Source organism: Myripristis murdjan, chromosome 12 (assembly GCF_902150065.1).
Source record: "Myripristis murdjan chromosome 12, fMyrMur1.1, whole genome shotgun sequence".
Lineage (NCBI taxonomy): Eukaryota > Metazoa > Chordata > Actinopteri > Holocentriformes > Holocentridae > Myripristis > Myripristis murdjan.
In genome coordinates, this window is record NC_043991.1 from 25937556 (window position 1) to 25959946 (window position 22391).

At 41.8% G+C, this 22391-nt stretch overlaps 1 protein-coding gene across 1 annotated transcript in view; it reads left to right on the plus strand.

The window, feature by feature from the left end:
* Nucleotides 1-22391, plus strand: part of col27a1a (collagen, type XXVII, alpha 1a) — a 110504-nt gene that overhangs the window by 82323 nt on the left and 5790 nt on the right. The window contains exons 20-49 of the mRNA XM_030065872.1: nt 5-58; nt 148-201; nt 555-608; nt 763-807; nt 3174-3227; nt 3331-3375; nt 3460-3513; nt 3661-3714; nt 6494-6547; nt 7425-7478; nt 11711-11764; nt 12278-12322; nt 12681-12725; nt 13163-13216; nt 15395-15448; nt 15822-15875; nt 16454-16507; nt 16628-16681; nt 16843-16950; nt 17063-17116; nt 17268-17375; nt 17521-17574; nt 18000-18053; nt 18606-18662; nt 18751-18804; nt 18886-18939; nt 19069-19122; nt 21287-21340; nt 21593-21700; nt 21804-21911. Coding sequence (XP_029921732.1) covers nt 5-58; nt 148-201; nt 555-608; nt 763-807; nt 3174-3227; nt 3331-3375; nt 3460-3513; nt 3661-3714; nt 6494-6547; nt 7425-7478; nt 11711-11764; nt 12278-12322; nt 12681-12725; nt 13163-13216; nt 15395-15448; nt 15822-15875; nt 16454-16507; nt 16628-16681; nt 16843-16950; nt 17063-17116; nt 17268-17375; nt 17521-17574; nt 18000-18053; nt 18606-18662; nt 18751-18804; nt 18886-18939; nt 19069-19122; nt 21287-21340; nt 21593-21700; nt 21804-21911 — 1803 coding nt within the window. The remainder of the gene's footprint in view (nt 1-4; nt 59-147; nt 202-554; nt 609-762; nt 808-3173; nt 3228-3330; nt 3376-3459; nt 3514-3660; nt 3715-6493; nt 6548-7424; nt 7479-11710; nt 11765-12277; nt 12323-12680; nt 12726-13162; nt 13217-15394; nt 15449-15821; nt 15876-16453; nt 16508-16627; nt 16682-16842; nt 16951-17062; nt 17117-17267; nt 17376-17520; nt 17575-17999; nt 18054-18605; nt 18663-18750; nt 18805-18885; nt 18940-19068; nt 19123-21286; nt 21341-21592; nt 21701-21803; nt 21912-22391) is intronic.

Genomic DNA, 22391 nt, shown 5'->3' on the forward strand with positions numbered 1-22391 from the left:
ACAGGGCACGATAGGAGAGAGAGGCCCTGATGGTGCACCTGGCCCCCCAGGCGCAGAGGTAAGCATTTCCACCTGAGACTTGAACAGAATTGGCCTCATACAGTGACATGAAATGATGTCTTGAAACTTTCCTGTCGATCATGACAGGGTTTCCCTGGTGACATGGGACCACCAGGAGAGAACGGCCTTGAAGGACCAAAGGTGAGCAAAAAGACTGTCATGTATGTCAGAATGAATCTACACTCATAACAATATGACAAAGGTGTTGTATGTGGACAGAAGAGTATTCTGTTGAACTACAGGCAGAGTGGGCCACTCCACTTTTGTCTGCTGCCAGCCTAAAATAATTCACTTGCTGTTGGTTTCAGTAGCCATTGGTTTAGTGTTACATGGTCTAGGCCTTCCAATAATCTTGTCTTACCCAATAACCTACAATCTGATGAAGGAAACAACAGAAACATATTGGTGGTAAAAGATGATAGACAGTTTAAATAAATAGTTAAATAAATAGAAGTGTGGTTTTCCCATTGCTGTATCTTGTTTTGCCCAACCAGGGAAAGCCAGGAGCCCGAGGTTTACCAGGGCCGAGAGGGGTGCCCGGGTTGGAGGTACGCTTCCCAGACATAGCCCGCATCATCTCAATCGCAAAGTAGAGCAAGGCATTAAAAGTCTTCTGGCACAATCCTTCTCTCTACTGAGGGCTGCCTTTGGTCGCAAAACATGATCTGTGCTGATCACCATCAATTTCGTCTATGTTTCCAGGGAGATGAAGGCCCTCTTGGACCACCAGGGCCGGCAGGACTGGAGGTGAGTTGTGATTAAATAAACATTTTGGCTGATGGAAAGGAAGTGCAGAGAGCTGATAAACAGGATCAACCAAGTGTGGCTCTTCTTTATTTAGGCTGAGCTCTTTATCTCAGCAGCTGAAGCCTCCTGGCCCAGGTTATTTGCTCACTCACTTCTCACTCTTCGCCAGCACTGTAAGTGTGGGCTTACGTGCATGTTTGTGTGGCTGCTGGGAGAAACTGAAAGAAAAAGACTGATTTGTGTGTATATACATGGATGTGCAAATGTCCGCATCTGCATGTAGGCGTATGCATATGGATGCCCATGTCCCTTAAAATATGTAGTTTGAAACTATCTGTGTGTGTTTATATGGCGTTATACCGCCCCTTTACATCATGTCTCAGTGCTAACAATAAAAACACCATTTCACTCTCAGAAAGAATGAAATAGCTCTCAGTTCATGAAAGCACAACTTTAAAAATGCATATAAATGAATGCTTTGCTACATGGCAGCTGAAAAGCCTTTTGTTTAGTAGAACTATGTAACAGTGGCATAATGTGTGCCAGCCAGGCCCAGTTATGTAACTCTGTTAGAGTGAATGTAAAAGGCAACAGGTGTGTAACTTAATGTGAAATTGAGTCCAAAGTCACATTTGGCTTACTTTGCATAATATATGGCTGAGTCCTAGTCATGTGTGACTGTACTTTAGTTTCACACAGCTGAATGCTAATGTTACGTGACAGAGCTCGCTCAGCAGCCTGTAAGCAGTAGGTAGAGTTTAACTGCTTAGCTTAAATTAGACATTGCAGAGTTTATTATGCCGCATGGAAGTTTTGGAACTTTAAATTTATCTGTGGTGAGAAACACTGAGTTAATTGTGCAAGGATCAGGGTGAAGCTGGTATGTGTATAGATGGAGGTTTTTACACCTGGTTAGCATATTTCTAGATGATTATCCTCTCTTACAGTGAAGGAAAGCATGCAGTCCCTGTTACTGGCCACCAGGTGGTGATAACTGCCATCACCCAGTTTATAGCTGGTCAAATTTATAGCTGTCATAAAGCCTTGGAAGATGTTAATGGGCTACATCAGAAATGCAAGACTTGCTGACATAATTTCTCCAGCAACTGAGTGATAACCGAAATGCACAATTTTAGATAGAATTGCCTCTATTAAGAGTTTGGCTGTATCAGACCTGCTCTCTTTATAGTTTGTTTTTTCAGCCATTTCTTTTATTTTTGCTTTATTGCAAGTATTATTTTTCTTCAGTTTTACAACATCCTGTTTTATTTTCTTTTTTCTTGGCGTTCTCTGTCACATCATTCTTTTTCTTACATCCTTGACACTCTCACCCCCTCAACTTTCCCTGATCTCCCACTCACTCTTCCATGTCATTTTCTGACCCTAATTGTCCCCCGTCAGAGAGGAGGTAGTGCATGTGCATGAACTGTGAGTGATCTCTGGCCAGAGGCCGCTGGTCCTCCAACTCCTCAGCATCCACTGGCAGCTGTCTTTAAGCCTTTTGGCTCTGCTCAGAAAGTCACCCTGTCTGTCTCTCACACTCCCTTTTTCACTCCCTTTTATCATCTTCCTCACACTCTCTCAATCCGTCCTCCTCTCTTTTGAGTTTACATCCAGTTTTTCAGCCGCTTTCTTTTTAGTCTTTCGTAGTTTCCTGTGTTCTTTCTTTCTTTCTTTCTTTCTTTCTTTCTTTCTTTCCTTTTCTTCATTTTGTCTCCCTTAGAACTGTGATGGATGGTTAACTTGATCAGTCCTAGATATAAATCTAAATCAGGTGATAAGAATTCCCCCAAAACAGACGGCTGCGGCCAGCCCTGGAGAAACATGTTTAAATAAACATTTCATCAATGTCACTTTGATTCCCATATTACTACAAAAAATCTGCTTTTACTGCATGCTTCTGAATGAAATACAGTGTGAGTCTGCAGCGTCTCGTGAAAGCTGCCAACGATTCTGGAGGAAAACTATGGGATTGTTGAGTCATTCAGTTCCCTTTAGTCTTTAGCAGTTGGACAAGGACTTTTCTGACCCAGAGTTACTGCTGGTAAAAAAGCACTTAGCCCTCTCTTAACCCCAGGAATTACTCTCTCAGCAAGAGGAACATTTGAGCACCACTTACAGTCACTGTGCGCTTGCACAGCCTGCCAAAATGTGCTGTCATTATTACCTTTACATGCTATTGAGATCAGCGAGCAAGAGCTGCAAACGACTTCCTACCTCTCTGAGGGGATATCTGCCTCTGCCATGGGATAAAGACATTATGTATTAATGCAGGCATTGTGATGATGATTGTTGATGACCTCATTATAAGGCATGAAAATGTCATTTGTTTTCTATTCATTTTGTTATGCTGTGTCTTTTTTCAGGGTAGAATGGGAAGAACAGGTTTTCCAGGGAAGATTGGGCCAGAGGGAATTAAGGTGAGTAAAGATAGGAACAATATTCAAATGCATCTTGTTTTCAAAACATAATTAATGCTGAATTAAATACCATTAACAAATTACAACACATTTGTCCTTACAGGGAGAGCCTGGTATCACAGGGAAAGTTGGACCCGTGGGCGAAAGAGTAAGGAACTCACATGGTGAATAGAATAATTGCATTTTCCTCCACTTATCCATGCATCTGACCTGGGGTCGCTGTCTCTTTCAGGGTTTGGTTGGTTTCATCGGACCTGTGGGAGAGGCAGGGCTGGCAGGAGAGAAGGTGAAATAGCTCGTTCTTTCCTTGCGTTTTCATTGTTGTTATTGGCTTCTTATAAGAAGCTCATTTCTTATAGGACCCATGTGGGCTTGTCTTACCTTTTTAAAAGAGATTTTACAATCGCTGAATGTTGTGCATATGTATTTCTAGGGGGATCGCGGGGAGATGGGCCACCCTGGACCACCTGGAGAAAAGGGATCAACAGTAAGACATAAAGAAAGAGAGAGTTTGGGGATGATGAGGGGTAAAGCTTGTGAGAGAGTGTGAAGATGTGAAATTTTTTGTTTTGTTTTGTTTTTTTATTTATTGGCTGTCTTATACAAAAATGTGTATCTATTCCCATGGGAATAGATAAGAGACTGGGATTAAGTTGATGTCACAAGAAGAGGCAAAAGGGAAAAACAGCCACATCACTTCCGAAAGCACCTGTGTGTGTGAAAATGCTGATTAAGACCTACTATCTTATGTACACAAGTGTTTTGCCCATGGAAATGGGATAGACACCTGCCAGAAAACATTAAGTGCATTTTACACAATTACTCTAAAATGCATTTTGAGGAGTGGAGCTCCCACTAATTTACTAAACCAGACTGTGCATAACTGTGTGTTAAATAATCAGAAGAACTATGCACTAATGTCCAGAGCAAGGCACAGCTAACTTGCAACAGGCAGAGAGGATGACAAATAAGGGCTTTTTGAAAATAACACTGTTTAAAGTATCAGAGAATGAAATGACAAGAAACCATGGCCAAGGCACAGTTATTATTTATAGCAACTGATAAAAACAACAACAACCATGGAGTGTCAACCCGAGACGGGTCATGCCATACCTGCATTGACAAATCTTCAGAAGACCCAGGATCTGATTCAGCTGCCATGGCAAAACAGTCGGCTCCCTCACATGCACATTGCACCTCAGGTATTCTAAGTGGAAAATTGTAGTTAAATTGAATCATTTGAATAAATGGCCTCAATAAATCAGAGGCTGAACTGGAGAAAGCTGTTGCCCCTAAGTGTTTTCACACAGAAGTAATTAGTGTGCCTCCTTGTAAATACCACCCTGACACCTTGTCCTAGAGACAAAAAATGTTGGCTCTGTCCAGGTCATATTAGTGTTGTAGCAACACTAACCGATCTTTATTTTGACATTGTAGCTGTGAGACCTGCTAAATATTTATCTACACTCATCTTCTCTCTATCGTCAGTTAAATAATGGAGAGCGTACTGTAGTTGGCCTAGTACACTTAAGTCTTCACAGGCCATCTTTAACAAACACATCTGGGTTGCAGTTTTAGGATGGCCCCCAAACTTAAAAACTACTTAATAGAGTTGAGGAGGATCATTACTCTTCATGCAGGGAGCTTTCCTTTACTTATCAGTAGTGCACTTGGCTGGTTTCTAGACAGAATGAAGGATATGTTTATAGGGCCCTATCTATCTATCTATCTATCTATCTATCTATCTATCTATCTATCTATCTATCTATCTATCTATCTATCTATCTATCTGTCTGTCTGTCTGTCTGTCTGTCTGTCTGTCTGTCTGTCTGTCTGTCTGTCTGTCTGTCTGTCTGTCCATCCCTCTGAGTATGCTGGACCAAAGGTGGCCCCAAACCTTTGGCCCCCAAACCGGGGGGCTCATGGGAAATGAAGCCAGCCTTCACTGTCCCACCAGTTGTCTGTCCCATCAATCACAGAGCAAGAGACCTTCATAAAGCAGCTTCATTTATTTGGGGCCATTTAATGTGCAAAACCGGCTGGGATGGATAAGAAGTCAGTCATCATTCTTGTTGAAACACAGTGCTGTTTCCTGCTGGCTGACAGCCAACTGGAATCTCTGAGGACTTAACTGCTCACAGGCACACCAGGATGTGTGCTGTTGGCCCTTTTTCCCTATTTCTCTCAGTTGCAAAACAGAAACAGTCCCTGTGGAAAAGACTGCATCATACAAAGGGAAGAGAGCTGACCAGCAGACATCTATGACTGTTGATAGAGAGCTCATACTGCTGGCTTTCAGGAGGTATTTCTGTGGAGGTGCAGCATGAGATCAGACCTACTGTGCTATAGAGAGCACATTAGATAGATTTTATTGGACCCTGTTACTCTGAGTGGTCTGAGTGAAAATGCTCCCCATTATATATTTATCCTTTGATAAATGGCCTTGTCAAAAAAAAGCATGATAAGCCATCAGAAACCCAGTAAAGGTGACATAGAAGCAGCCAAATGTAGTGTGTTTGCAGACATAAAATCATTATATCCTCAGTCTGTCTGTCTTTACTTTTTCCCAGTTGTGTGTTCGTGTTACAGTAGACGTACTCTCCAGTGCTCAGGGCATTTCTACAGATAGCACACAACACTTATCTTTGCTGTATTTTCATCACACAGATAATAATAATAATAATAATAATAATAATAATAATAATAATAATAATAATATGATCACCAGAAATCTATTTTACTCTAATATAATTTCTAGGTTGTATTTACTGCTGTAATGGTCCAGTGTTCCCTTGGGGATCATTAAATTTTCATCTTATCTTACAAACCCCATCATTCACATTGTGTATTTTGTGTGTGTGTGTGTGTGTGTGTGTGTGTGTGTGTGTGTGTGTGTGTGTGTGTGTGTGTGTGTGCACGTGTGCGCATTTATGATCCTTCCCACTTCAAACAAAGCATTTGAACCTTGGACATGAAATGAAACAAAACAGTTTGGAGTGTTCTTTGCACCTCTTGAATGTAAAGCATTTTTGTTACAAAACTGATTTGCATCGGACTGACTCAGCAGATTTTAGAGTCAGTTGCAGACTTCCCTTGAGATTTTTTTTTTTACGCTAAAAACATAAATAGCTTCTGTTTTTATACGATCATTCACTCTGTTTATTAGTTAATCACCAGGAGAGCGCTCTGTTTCATGTCAGCTGTATCCTTGATCTGTTATGTATTGTGCGTGTGTGTGTGTGTGTGTGTGTGTGTGCGTGTGACAGGGTCATCCAGGGACACCAGGTGAAACTGGGCCTTCAGGACCACCTGGAAGACCAGTAAGTCACTATTCTTTTACTTACTTTGCCCCTTCTCTCTGTCTTTCACTCCATACAGAAGCTCAATCACTGTTGACACCAGAGTCATACGGCTCCCTTATTTTTACATCCAGCACTGTGAGTGCAGTTGATATATTGGATTAGCAATGCTATGGTTGACCAAAGAGACTCCAGCAAGGCTTCGACCCAGGCACAGATTAGAAAGTGTGGCTCTGTCAGAAGATACTGACAGGAAACAATAATCTTTAATAGGCTTTGACAAAATACATGTCATTATAAGACACATCAGGAACCTGTTGAATTATTATCCCAAATGACCAGCACCTTTGGCTGTGGCTGTGTCTGTTTACACAAAGTGTCTCTTTGGTGGATAGGTATTCTGGCCAATACCCTCTTTCAGCACACGACAGTGGTATGCAGTGTTAATAACCCACAGTCTGTTGCCAAAGTTTCTTTGAGTGTTATGAGAGCTGGCAGCCTCCTGCTGGAGCTGCATTACCCTCATGTCAGTCAAAAGCCCAACACCTCCGACCAATTAGAAGTTGCCCCTGCCCCTGTTTCCCCTCGCTGTGGCCTTGCCACGGCCAGCTCTGACAGGGTGCAGGGCGAGCATCGATGGAAAGTGGGGGCCGCCGAGCCACCAAAACAAACATAAATACAGGGCTCTGGGGTTCGGAGGAACGGGATTCCAGAGCAGGGCCTTTAATTGGTGTGAGTGACAGATCTAACAACAAACCCAATAGTGTGTTCCCGAGGTCAGTCTGCCCCCCAGGGTCAGCAAGCAGGGGCTCTGTGCTCTGTCAGTTAAAACATTTGTTTTATCTCTCCCCCCACCCTTCCCTTTCCCTCTCTATCCTGCTTTTCTTTTGTTCCTCAGGGTCCCCCTGGATCTCGTGGGCCAATCGGTAGCAGAGGACCCAAAGGCAGACGGGTAAGCTTTATGTTTCACACCTGTACTTTATGCAGTTTAGATGTCAAGTGGTGTTGTACAGTAAGCACAGCACAGTGCCCAGCCTTAAGAATGGACTGCACACGTGGAAAATGGTCTGTCCTCCTGTGCATTACTGTGTTTGTGTATGCACGCACAGTAGGTGTGTTTATATGTCTGTCTATATAAAAAATAAACAGTGTGTGTCTGCCATTCCTTTTGTTGAGATGTAGGAAAAGGTTTAGTGTGGCACATAATGAAATGATATGGAGTGGCCTCCGCAGTGATGTCATGTGTGTTTACTGGACATGGGTGCTTGCATAACACATTCTTGGGGTCAGAGTTACAGAGTGGGTCTGTTTCATCCTTTTCAGAAGTCAGAGCTCATTATAACTTCTGGAAGAGCTCCAGTGATGTAAAACAAACAGCTCATTTTTTATTCCATAAAAACGAAACAATGACCAGTAATAGGAGTTAAAGACCAGCCGTTAGCATGGCTACATGGCATTTTTCATGGAAAAACTGACCTGACTGTCATTGATTATAGTGACATATTCTGGAGACCATTGTACAGAGAAATGTGCTGTAGAGAATTTGGGAAACCGGCCGTGTCAGAAACCTCCTGGAGGGCAAACAACGGCTCATATCCACTTTGAGCTCTCCAGCAAGCCCTGTTCCCAGGCTTTTCAGTCACTCTGGGTTAGCAGAGGGCTCCAGGCCTATAAAACACCGTCCATTGCGACCACAACAACCCAGGCAACAGCTTTTGGCCCTCTAACCTTTTTAAGAATCAAAAGCCGATGAAATACAAATTAATTGATTTTCCTAAATCTGTCTGAATACAGTATTGGATAATTGTGTCATTCTTACTGTACAGGAATCAACTTTAACATTTTTCCTTGTTAAGCCCAGGAAAATATTCATCACATCACTAAACACCTTATTTTGAATGGAACCAAAAATGATGCATTTAATAACAGTTCCTAAGACTTTGAACATGATATGACATTAGTAACTACCCTGAAATTTGTCAGATTATTGCTATGGCTCCCAAGCTGGAAGGAAACAAATCCCAGAGGCACACAGAGGCCTTTTCAGATGGAATTATTGCCTGGCTAAGTGTCATTCTGACAAAAGTTATGATTTTTGGGACCAGATAAAAGTTGTGATTATGCTCGGGTGCCATTAGAAAGAGCTCCCCTGGTAAAACCTATCCAATCTGAAATGTTTATTATCTTTTTATCTTTACCAGCTCATTATCTTTGGAGCATCAGCAGATTGATGATATTATCATACAGTTAGTTTTTAGTTTTGAGAGAGTCTTGGTCATGTTCATAAATATGGACTGGACTTGTGATAGACCATAAGAAGAACATACAGTCTATGAATTCTATAATTCACAGTTGACAGACACAATTAGAATGAAATGATTTGAAGATTGAAATGATTTTGAAGCAAGAATGACAGTAATGATACAAATGAATACTGATGATGACGGCAGTAACCGCCATCAATAAGGATGCAGTTTACAGTAAATGATGTCTTTGAGACTAGGTTTAGTACACTGAATGGAAACACATCAGCTTCTGCTGGCACTATATTCATCTCTATCCTTGATATGTTCTTTTGTGGTGTGCAAACCGTCTCTAACCTTTTTCAAAGCCTTTTAATGGATGTTTTTTATAGCTGTGGTCCATGGACTCTGCACCGAGCCAGCTGGCAGGTGTGATGAAATAGCATTGAGCCTCTTTGTTTGGGCCCTCAATGGGAGATGGGCCTGGCTGTGTTTGGCCTGGATACACTTGCATGTCTCAAGCTGTGTTTTCAATTAATGCTAATGTCAGCAGCCCCCACTGCCAGTAAATCTTCCTGCTGATCCATAACTGTTGGATAGTCCCAGACTAGATACCTGAGTGTAGCAGAGGACTTCACACACTGTAGAGGTGGTTGTCCCACACACATGAGAATGATAGAGAAACACACACTTTACAGAGTCTAGGAGGACCAGTGCATTTGCCTACTGATGCCTACTGAGGGTCTACTTTTGGGAGACCTGTTGGAAAGAAGAGGACACGTGCAGCCAATGGCTGATGTTGGGTGGCAACTGACACCCTAAAAAGGCCTTGCAAGTCCAGCTGCCACCCCAGTTTTGGGAAATGAAATTTTAGGAAATTGTTTTTGCTGGTTGGAAATTTACATTACCAAAACTTTCCAGTGTTTGGGTTCAAGTGAAGGCAGCAGGGTGTGTGGAAACCTGTGGGCAAATTCAAAAGGGATGAGACTATGTGGTCCTGCACTTTCTCTCACAGCAGTAGGTGGTCTTTACAGCATGCCAGTAATGCTAATTTTTCTGTCATGAAAATCTCTCAAATATTACATTATATGACAACCACAGAATTATTACAGGTACAATTACTTAAATTGTCGTGTTACTTTTAAATAGAACATAAGGGAATTTAGCTGTAGTTCAGGCTATAATATAGTCAATTTCAGATCACAGTATTATTTTCTGAAATAATCCAGGGACAGGATTCCTAGAGTCCACACTCCATTTCCCCGTCATAAACTGCCTCGCCCTTGCACAGGAAAGGAAGAGTCGTCATTAATTAATCTTTGAGATGGAACAATCAGACTATTTCCACTTACATTGTCTTGGCCTATGTACAGTTGGCCAGTATGTCTTTTAGATGTGAGCTTTTCGGCATGATGCACAGGATCGTAACATGTTGACAAAAACATAACATCTGTCCTGACTCCAACATCTCACACAGAAACATGACACTGAACTATGTTTCTACCATGGAAAAAATGGGGGATCAGCCGGAGATGAAACTGTATGTGGGAAACGAACCACCAACGCCTAGGAAACCACTCGAGAAATCACACCCATGTCAATTTCTCTCTCTCTCTTGCTCTCTCTCTCTCTCTCTCTCTATTCTTTCTTGTTTTATGAAACCATAACCCATAAACCAAAGTTTTCTCCTGCTAGTGGTTACTTTATATGTAATAACTTCTCATGATGACCGACCTATAAATGGTCAGCTAATGTTTTCCATATTGAGGAGCACAGTGATGTCGTAATACAAATCACCTCACCCTCTTGGAAGTTGCTGGTTGGCATTAAGCTAGATCATAGTGATGGTTTTGATTGTTTGAAGCCATGGTCTTTTTCAATGGTGTTTTCTTTCTTTTCTGCAATGGTCAGACAGAAGAATTAGTCTAGCTTCATGCAATTAGTTAACTCTGCAACATAATACTTGATTGAATGTTGGTTGTTGGTGAAACGTTTTCCCCACACAGTAGCTAATCAAACTATGTAAACGCAAGCAGTAGGTAGTAGGTACCCCAGACAGGAATGTTAATGAGTGCTGCTCATCCAGTTCTGTGTATAATAGGCTTATAGCACTTCAGCTAGCAGTGCTCTCCTTGGGCCAAACTCCCACTGCGCCCAGTCATCAACCACTCACACAAAAAGGCTGCCTGTGTGGCTGCATCCCCTCCTCCTAAAATATCTCTAATGATCCCGAGAGAGTCATGGTTTTCCTCTTGTTTTTTTATAATCGCGTTGAGCCAAGCGTGACCCACAGGCCGACACATCACTGATGATCCACCAGCGAGGATCCTCTCAGTGTCAGCGAGGCAGCCTTTCCAGAGCCTAGAGGAGAAACCGTCTTCAGGTGCAGGTGCAGAGCAGATGGAGTGCGTTGGTCCACTGCCTGGCTGCCATTTATTATCACTGCTCATTGGCCTAGTGGGCTTTTAAGCACTCTGGATTGATTATGTTTGACAGATGCGCCCATGTCATGTAAACACTCAGACTGTTCTGAAGGTGTGTGTGTGTTTTTCAAGTGTGAACCCAATGTATCTGTCTGACCTCTGTAGATCAGTGCTGTGTGTGTGACATCCTATAGAGCGGCCAATAACTTACTCTTACATCCATTAGTCTCTCTCTCTCTCTCTCGCTCTGTCTCTCTCTGAGAAACACACACCTGCACACAGCCCACTGATGTTCCACATTGATTTACACACACCAACATGTGTTTACTGTACAGTGTACCCATCAGAGCTACTTATTTTTCCTGAAAAGTATGGCTTGCGGGTACAGCAGCCCTCACACTGCCTGGAGTATTATTGGTGACAAGTGAGAGCACAGAGGTGTTTTTGTATGTTGTGGCCATCTGGCTGTGTTACAGTGACCTCTGTTGGTGAAGTGACAGTTGTCTTGTGTGTTTTAGGGAGCAAGAGGGCCTGACGGTCCAACAGGAGAGCTGGGGTTAGAGGGCAAGACGGTAAGAATCTTGGTGGGGTCAAAGGTCATTTCATCAACTGCATCAGCCACAAGTAAGGTATAAGACACTTCAGCAAGACAAGGGCTTGGCTTAAGTATGTATTGTATATTTTCATTCATCTAAGCCTCCATCTGATAACTGGTTCGATAAATGGGCACTATCAAAAATGACACAAGGGAAATATTCAGTTGTTTGTGTTATTATTGCAGTTTCCTAGTTTATATTTAAAACTGGGAACTTTTCAGTAAATTAGACTGTATAAACACACAATGGTCATAATCTTTCAAAATATTTCAAAATGTTCCAGAAGTTGGGGCATTTTGCTCACCCACGCAAAGTCTGTCGATGAGTTTTTCTAGGAAAAATAATAAAAATTCTAGAGCCCTCACAGTGGTAAACATGGTCAATCCAACATACACAAATACACAAAAGAAATAGGGAAAACACATTTTGGTGTGCAATAAAATTGCGTGGCATGCTTCAGCTCATTGCGCTCTCTCTTTCTATTCACAGGGTCCTGACGGTCCTCCAGGAAAAATAGGTTTCCCTGGACTGGAGGTAAAGCATCGGTCTACTTTTGTAGTTTTCCACTACTCTCTCTCATATATTATTGTTGCTTATGTTCCTCTAGAGACGCTGGGCAGCGGTCTGATTTAGAGCAACTTCATGATACCTACAATGTCTTGGAGCTCAGTCTGAAACAACATATTACTCTGAGCGAGACTGGCTAGTTTATGTCTTTGCCAGGTTCAGTGAGACAAACATATTATGTATGAGCTTACCTCTTTGTCACATCACAAGTAGAGGACTTGCACAACAGCGGTTTTGTGAACATCCCAGACATTTATGCTGATGAATCCTGGTGCTGTGATTTATCCTATTCTTAGATATCCTTCTTTTCATTCTGTCACTGCAGGGAAAGATTGGAGAGTCTGGGGAAACTGGACCTAAAGGTTTTCCTGTGAGTTCTTTATGCCTTTTCTCTCTTTCTTTTATCACACACACACACACACACACACACACCAGCTGGTGCACTGGGGAAAGCAAAAAACATACACCCATACTGAGATAATCACTCTCATCAAGGGAGGAACATAACTTAACAGTATTGATTACCACCTCAGATGACAGGCCTCATATTTAGGTGTTATCATGCTTTATGCACATAGAATTGTACATTAATGCTGATAAAGTAGTGCAAGCAAAATACTTTATTTTATAGTTTTTCATTTGTAAACAAGCAATTCTACTTCTGCTGTTATTTTGTTTTACAATGAAACATTTAAAACCACCGATGAGAACTGTGTGCACATGTATTTGTGTGTGTGTGTGTGTGTGTGTGTGTGTGTGTGTTTGTGCTTGTGCGTACCTTGATCTCACTGACCCCTCTGTCTGCAGGGTGTCCCAGGGCCCTCAGGACCTCCGGGCGACAAGGGAATAGCTGGGGAGCCGGTAAGACCGCCCGTCGTTTCTCCTGCATGCAGATGTTGTGTCTGAGCTGGCTAAATGCACCGTGTGGTAAAGTGTGGGAGACGTCCGGTACTGCAGTGCTCATTTTGTGGAGTGTGTATTCTGTGCATAAATGACATGAACCTGATTAACCAGTATAGGGTGAGAGGTGTGGATCCTGCAGACCCTGTGGCCATGTTGGATGGTCTGTTTGAGGAATGATGTTGTGAGGCTGGGAGGAGAAGTGCGATGTTGTTTGTCTACCTTTTCACCATCATTCTCCTTCCACTTATATATCTAACTGTCTCAGTCTCAGCCCAATCTTTTTTGCACCATAATTTATTAGTCAACCATCAGCAAATGTTTCCTCCTCTTTTTTCATAACCATATTTATTAGTTTTATTAGGACCACTTTGGCAATGAACAGCGGCCTGATTCTCTCCGGCCAGTCTTGTTAACTCCAAGATTTCACAGCCAGCAGCTAGTTTTTAAGACATATATCAATGTCTATTAAAAATATATTAGCCTGTATTAAATGTTTCCTGCAAGGTAGCCAGGGAATTGTCTCCTCCTTCACACATCTGCTCTGGAGTGGCAGGCAAGCGGACTGCCAGCGGCAGGCTTGCTGGCTAGCTGGGTGACTGACTCACTGGATGGATGTTTGAACGAGATACAGCTGGGAGAAATGACAGGGAGTTTTATTGGAATGCATATTTCTTATGCCACTAGCAACAACACAGAAAACCAGTACTAGCTGACAGATAGCCATGCCCAGTCTGCAAGTTTTCATTCTTTATTCTTTATTTGTATCCTCATTTCCTTCTAGAAAGTGCTCGCAAATCTTCCTGGAGTGCACACAAAGACAGCAGCAATAAAAACAAGCAATAATTAAAGTCACACTGCATCAATAACACAAAATGACAAAAAAAAAAAACAAGCCAAATGTAATGATCAGTAAATAAGTAAAATAACTAATCTCTACATATGAAACAAAAATAAACTACAATGAAAACAACAATTAAATTGTCATATATGCAACAACAAAACCAAAAATTGAAAATAATCAAAAATCTGGAGACAAAAAACACATTAATGTTCATGAGAAATTCATCAGTTTTTGTTGTAGTACATTTTTAAAAGAAAATCTGCTTGTAGCCTGTCTGATATTGACGCTGAGCAGAAGAAACTCCATGGAGAAACGGTTCTCATCATACAGTTTGTTCTTGGACTTGGCGTCACTAGATGACCAGCGCTCACTTGACGAGTGTTACGCACATGACAAAATGAGAACATACTGTTTTATCATAAAATAATTGTGCTAATGTGTTATTCTGAATAACACTGTGCAAGAATAACAGAGGACAGATTTATGTGCCTTTTGTAAAACACAGGAAAAAGTTCCCCTCCTTTCTTATTGAAACACATGGATCTCTAATCATGTCTATCTCAAGGAGACACAGTAGTTTAGTTTACCTCATACATTTATTTTGTTTTAATCCCCACATTTTTAGGCCTTTATTAACAGCTGGTTGTCGAAATAGTTCTGATTCAAGCGAGCTGCTGTGGTTAGCTTTTAACAAAGTGCTATTATAGCCGGAGCAACAGTGGAGGTGCTCAAGTACTATAATGATATACACTAATTCCCCCTTTTATTGCTCATAACCACCTCTTTTCTTCCTTCCTAACATCCTTGCACGCTCTCATCTCTGCTTCCCATGTTGCACAGCTGCTTTTGTTTGTACACTATACACCTCTGAGCTCTGCTGTAAACTTTTGTGAACTCGTGCGTGGTCATGTGAATAAAATGAACCACAGGAGTGGCCTCAGATACACCCTCGCTATTGTTTAGATTGGATGGGAATCCACCAAGGAGCATCATGCTGCATGCACCGAGACAGAGAAATTTTAGAGGCATAATCAGTCATACAATTACTCATTCGGGTCAAAGCCAAACTCCGCTCGGATGGTTTATGGCTTGATCTGCCACTTGGCTCATCTGCAGTCCTCTGTATTTATTCATCTATCTATCCATCTGTCTATCTATGGACCGATTTATCTGTCATTATGAGAATGTACAGTGCTAAATGGAATCCAACAGTAATTAATCTCAAATAGTACTGATTGCTTTTTATGTCTGACTCTCATCTCTGGTTTTTTGTTGTTTTTTTTTGTCATCTATAGGGATCCCCGGGGCCACCAGGGATTGTGGGACTGCTGGGAGAAATTGGTCCGAAGGTGAAACACACATGTTCACAACACATTTATAGCCACACTGATAATTACATTAGAACACACACACACATAAAACACGCCCTGAGTATTGTTAAGTCTAAATGGTTAAATATGTGTTTAGCTTGTTGATAGTGCGCCATTCAGGCATCTGTTCACCACACTCCTATGAATCATTAATGCTCTCTGATTGAAGTAATCTGTCTTATTAAATTAATTACCCACATTATAGAGGAGTCTTCTCTCTGTGTCCCTCTATCCTTATTTCTCTGGAAATTGCCCACGATGTGTTATGTCTAAAGCCAACGAGTCATTAGCCTTCAATCATTCAAATCAGTCAACCCTCGCTGCTCTCCGTCTTTGTCCTGTTTCTTCCAAGGGTCCTCATGGCAAAGAGGGTGAACTGGGACTGCCAGGCGAGCCAGGGGAGAAGGTGAGACAGAGGAGCAATACGTTTTTGCATATCAGTATGTTTTTGTCGTTTCAGTTCACAAAAAGGTGCGGCACACTTTTACATCACATGATCACATGCATTACTTGATCAAAGCAAGTTACAGCGTGACGTCTGCGGTTTATCACGCAAGTGCACATGCGTAAACACATAGAGTGCATGTTCACCCGCACACATAAACGTACTTGAATGCACGCACAGATGAGTGAGCTGTGATACAGTTGGCTGCCCCTCCATATAAATTCGGTAGTGTGTGTAGTTTCATTGTTCATCACTCCCCTGAGGCCTGTAAATGAGCATGGGGTCACTGTGAACACAGCAGCCCCTTCACTGCTTCACTATAAACAGCAGGCAGGCCGGCAGGGACACACAGGTCTTTTGATCAACCCCAGAACAGCCCGTGACAGTTTTTATGGTCAGTTTCTCCCTGTCACAAACCATCTTTAAAGGAACACTTTGTTAAATGTTGACCATCATTTAAGAGATATGCTGTTTTGTTAAAAGAAAATATATAGATTGTCTGATGTGTGTGTGTGTGTGTGTGTGTGTGTGTGTGGCAGGGATCCATTGGACTTGCTGGGAACAGCGGAGAGCAGGGTCTAATAGGACAGCGGGTACATCTTTCAGCCTTAAACTATTAAATATTTCATTCTCCTTATTCATTATCAGTCATTTGCATCACGCCCTAACCTTTATGTGTGTGTTTATGTGTTTGTGTGTGTGTGTGTGTGCAGGGAGAGACAGGCTTGGAGGGAGAGGCTGGTGCAGCTGGTCCTGATGGAGCCAAGGTAAGGTGGTTCCCAGGTACCTTGACCAACTCCAGAACTGCAGCTGCTGCCACTAATAAGTTGACCTGCTCTGTTTTTGAACACTTTAGGTATCAAAAGAAAAGCACAGTTTCAGTACAGTGTTGTTCCTTAGCCTCTTTTGTACTGTTTATGTTATTTAGGGTGAAAAAGGTGACATGGGTCAGGAGGGGGACAAGGGAGACAAGGGTGAAATTGGACTAAAGGGAAAAGAAGGCCTACCTGGAAGTCCTGGACTCACTGGAGTCAGGGTAAGTGGCCTATCTTACTGGTCACACACACACACACACACACACACACACACACACATTTCTTGTAGACTCTTTGACTCTTGAACCACACTGCCTCTTCTTCTCTCTGCAGGGTCAAGAGGGCAAATCCGGCAAGATAGGTGAAAGAGGCAAACTAGGACTAAAGGTTGTTTTTTTTTTTCCCTCTTCAGATCCTCTCTGACTCTAGTTTTATCCCAATATGTTCACTTAGTCATCATAAATGTTCTTGTCGCAGAAATGCTGTGAGTGTAGCTATTCTGTCGTTAATAGTTTTATGACTTCCTGTGTATGCCTAGGGGGCTAAAGGTCACATTGGTCACCTTGGGGAGACTGGGCCTGTGGGGAAGACAGGGCCTCCGGGGTTCGTCGGGCCTAAGGGGTCCAGAGGAACAATTGGACCCGTGGTAAAGTAGACCAGTAACGTTACATATATTTATCATTGACTTTTAAAAACACAAATGCTGTATTGAACTATTTAGAAAGCCTTTATGCAATTCTATTGATTGCTATTGCAGTGTGACTAAAGAGGCAAACTCTTCCTCTCTCTAGGGTGCTCCTGGTCGAATGGGTCAACAAGGGGAACCTGGCCTTGCTGGTTATGAGGTGAGTTATCTTTTAGGCGACTATAACCTAAAAGAATATTCCAACGTTTTGGGTGAAATACTCTTTTTACGACTTCCAGACTGAGACAAGATGTTCAGTACCATTTTATCCTCTGTACATCCAGTGGTTCGGTTCCTTCAGGTAGCATTTCATGTTAGCTTAGCATCAAGACATGAAGTCTGTGGGAGTCATTTTTCACTTTGATGGAGCTAGGCTAATGACTCCCATAGACTTAAAGTCTTTATGCTAAGCTAAAAGGGGTATTTTGCTAATGTTGGAATATTCCTGTAAGGCAAGTAGGTTGAATGCAGATTCATATTACACATTACATACATTTTCCCTGCTTATGAGCAAGTATAACCTGCATGTTTTGTCTGAGGTTTACGCTGTTCATTCAGCTGTCTTGTATGTGTTTATCTTTGCAGGGCCATAAGGGACCACAGGGCCCCATGGGGCCTCCAGGACCAAAAGGTGAAAAGGTACACCTTGTTCACTTTATGTGTACACTGTTTGATCTCTATCATTTTGCCCCATCTTCAGTCAGATGCTCAGTCTGGTCCCAGCATATCTCAGTACCAACCAGATACTTTCATTCTGTCTGCAGTGACTGACTAGAAGTAATCAGTAACACCATGTTTTTCATTTGAGATATGAAAAAACCTCCCAAAATACACCTCTCTATGTAAGCAGTTTATTCTCATCAAACCTGCTTTTGATATCCCAGGCCCTTCATCAAAGACAACCTGCTGTAAATACAACATTGGTTTTATTTTACACAAAGGCACAGAGATGCAAAAGTAGAGCTGATTTCACATGTATGGAGAGGATAGCATTTCACTGTTATGTTTTTGCTGTAACACATCATAACAAGCCATGTGAATACAGTTAAAGGACAGCATAAACTATGTAAACCTTCCAATTTCGATGCTATTTTAGGAATTGTTTGAAGGGCTTTAAACAGTGTCAAGGCTCTGTTGTCTCAGTCTGATATGAAACATTTTAATTTTCACTGTTTTCATCTTCATCTGCAGGGCGAGCAGGGGGATGATGGGAAAGTGGAGGGTCCTCCTGGTCCTCAGGGTGATATAGTGAGTAAATCTCTATTTTTAGCATTGTTTGATAAACATTTCAAAAAAATTGTCTTGATTTTACTGATATAATTCTTTCTTTTACCAGGGTCCACCTGGAGACAGAGGGGAAAGAGGTGAATCAGGAGATCCAGGATATGTTGTAAGTATCATTGCTCAACGTGGCTGCTCTGAAAATGATTCTTGTGGTTTTCTGTAGTAATATAGTGCAACTCTGCTTCAGGGTCTGGTTGGTGTGGATGGATTGAGAGGCAAACCTGGGGCCCCTGGTCTCCCTGTGAGTATGACAACTCACTTTTCATTTCAACATACAGTTCTATCTATCCTAAACTCACAAACTACTTCAGCATTCATGCTCACATTGGTTGCATTTCCATGCTTTCATTAACACACCTGTCAATTTTAGGGACATCCTGGACCTCGTGGGCAGCAAGGACCCAAAGGGCCGAAAGGAGATCAAGTAAGATATATCCTATCAAAACAAAAGCAAATATAGCCACAAGTGTCAATTCACAAGGTCCAAGCACAAAAGGCAGTCCTCTCCTCAATATCATCAATTTGAAACCACATCACGTACATGAATTGTCAGGTTGCTGGGAAGTAGGACTTGGCCACCAGGGGATTCAAACACAGGACTCTTGCATCCCCAGAGAAGGTGACTTACTGACTAAGCCACTCGGGAAACATGGTTTTCCACATACCTTCTTACAACTTATATAAACTTTTTACATTTGCAGCGCCCCCTAGTAGTAAACACTCCCCAACAAGTGTTTGAAGTTTCAGATCTATTGATATTTTTGGTAAAATTAGCCTCAGCTTCAAATTTCTAAAAGCAAATTTGGGGGAAATGGTATTGCATATCAAAAATCCAAATAATAACTTTGTTTGACCAGATCCAGATGTGGTCTGTGCAAGTTTGAGCAACATTTGTAGGAGTAGCAAAACATGTTTTTGCACATAATGCAAAATAGCAGACTTATGGTTTAACGAAAATTGGGGTGGCTTGTGTGGATAGATGAATCCTGAAGCGGGAAATTCAGCCAATGAAGAATTTTGTTGCTAACACTTAGGGTTTTGCAAGTTCTGGCCCAAACACACTCATAATTATAGTGCCACCCTCTGGCCCAACTGGTATGAATTTGCTTGCCTGTGCAGTAGGTAAGACGTGGAAACTATGTCAGTTTGGTTTGGTCACTTACAGTTTTGGAGATCCACATACTTTTAGCAGAGAAGTAATTAAGAAAGAAAGAATAAAATCAGAGCAGTCATAAGACAACTCCACCTCTGGTGCTTGGGCCCCTAATAACAACATTTTGGGTGCTTACTGTGTTTGGCTGAGCGCGTGCTTGCCTGTGCATGCATGCATTAAGTGTTGTATTTTGATATGCAGTCCTGTTTATCATCTGCAGTATATTAGCTTCAGTCAGGCTTTTTCCATCGTCATCAAAATGCTGAGCTGTGCAGAAATACACATTTAACCACTTTAAACATGGTCTGCACACAGACACATGAGGGGATTAAATGTGCCGAAGCCTTTATAGAATGTAAGTGAATGCTGTCATTGCCGTTTAATGACGCACGATTCAACCCAACTAAGATCAAGTCATTTAAAGCAGCATTCATTAATCTGTGACTTTTATTGACCTTCATCAGCAATCAAGGAATTACAACAACATCAGCAGGTCTCTGGCACAGTTTATGGTCATTATAAAGTCATATTTTCACATAAGAGAGAAATTATCCAGCTAATTACAAAAGAAGTCCAGTAGAACCATCTAACAAAGAGGTAATATAGACCATGACTCCAACACAAATCTTGCAAGTTTGTTTACTGTAATAATAATACTGCATTGTTATTTTCTTTTTTGGGTTGAGAACAAAATATTATACAATACTGATTGCTTGCATGCTACATTAAGCAATATTGCATTACTGCATTTTGTTGCAGTAAAATGTGGGAGTCATCATTGTGGGTCTTCTTTCCACCATATAATTTACAGACAGGCTGTTATTATTTCTTGCTTTTAGCGTTCTAAATTTCTGTATCAGCCTGAATAAGCTTGTCGTCTGCCCTCTACTTCACCCCCTCGCCAGTTCAGCTTCATTCAAAGCTTCTCTGACGCTGCACATTGTCTAGAAGATGAATATATCCAAATTTCAAATCACTTGCGCAAGTGCCTCTTGCTGAAATCAGCACTTTTGACTGAAAAAGTTCATTTGAAGCAGCTTACCTTGTTGCCCAAAGTCTGCAGCATTACCACATTTTTGAACTGGAGGTCAGAGACAAAATAATAAAGAAATTCAATGAGAGCCGTGGGAGAGTGAAATGTATCCTCTCATTTCCATCCAAAAGCACACTTTCTCCCCCTTTTCTTCAGGATTTGTACAAGTGATCTACCAGGAATCCAGAAACAGGCCTGGCTCTGTTTACTAACAAAACTTGAGGTGTCAACACCCTCTAGTGGCCAGATGCAGCCACAGCTTTAAATTTTCAAAGCCAGAAATGACACCACCTGGTGAAGCAATCATTGAGTCACAGGCACTGATCTACAACTCCATCAAGCCCCCTGCAGATATACTATGAGTAATAATCTTATTTTTTTCACTTTATTTCTCTCCCTTAGGGTCAGAAAGGCAAGAAGGGTCAGATAGGACAAAAAGGAGCCAGAGGATCAATGGTAAGGCAATGATTCCTCATACATCCACACCTTCTCCTATATCTGTTGCCATGTTTTGCTTCCTCTTAGCAACAGGTGTGATTTTAAAAGTTATGAATTCCACCAACACAGATGAAAGTTAATTGTATTGATCTACTGGGGTGAAAAAAGACGAAAAAGGTCTATCACAGAGAAGCCAGTAGCACACACTATACATGTTTTTGATTCCGCTCTGTGTGTAGATTTATGACGAGCTCTCTGCTGTCTCCTCAGGGTGTGGTTGGTTTCACTGGTCCCAGAGGCGTGGTGGGCCGAGAGGGGCAGGAGGGTCCACCCGGCATAGATGGTGTCCCAGGAAAAGACGGCAGCAGAGGCATGCCGGTGAGACAAAATAAAGGACTCTTAAAAATCACTTCCTCACTGATTCTCCTTAAAAAATATTAAGGTTAATGTTATTCTTATGGCTTTGTTCGTGTGTCTGCAGGGAGAGCATGGTGATGACGGACAAATAGGTCTTACCGGTAATGCTGGTCCACGTGGTAAACCTGGTGTTGTTGGACTTCCAGGTGATCAGGGGCCATTTGGGCCAAAGGTAAGGAGGAAATGTGTTATGCATGACACTATAAATAGAATCAAATGAGAAATGCAAAGAGCAATTATAATGACATGCTAGGTGGAGGGCAAAAGCTGATTTATAATTGTAAAGAGGATGTTTTGCTCTTTAGCTGGCGGCTCGATACTCACAGTGAGGGCAGACAGTTGATGCAGGGAGTGTTCTGGATGAATATTCTGGAAATCAGAAAAAAACAAAGGAGCGATTTGATAAACAGTAATGATTTATTAGGTACAAGCAACACTAACGTTTCAACACTAGGTGAGTCTTTTTCACAGTCACAGACAAATGTTTCAGCGCTAGGTTCATCTTCCTCACAGTCTTGTTTGCATAAATAACAATAAATCATTCATGTTTATCCAGTCGCTCCACTGATCTTCTTTCTGGTTTCATCCGGAATACTCGCTGCATCAACTGATTTATTGTTGTTTGGAAACGAGTTGCGCCTTACAATGCAAG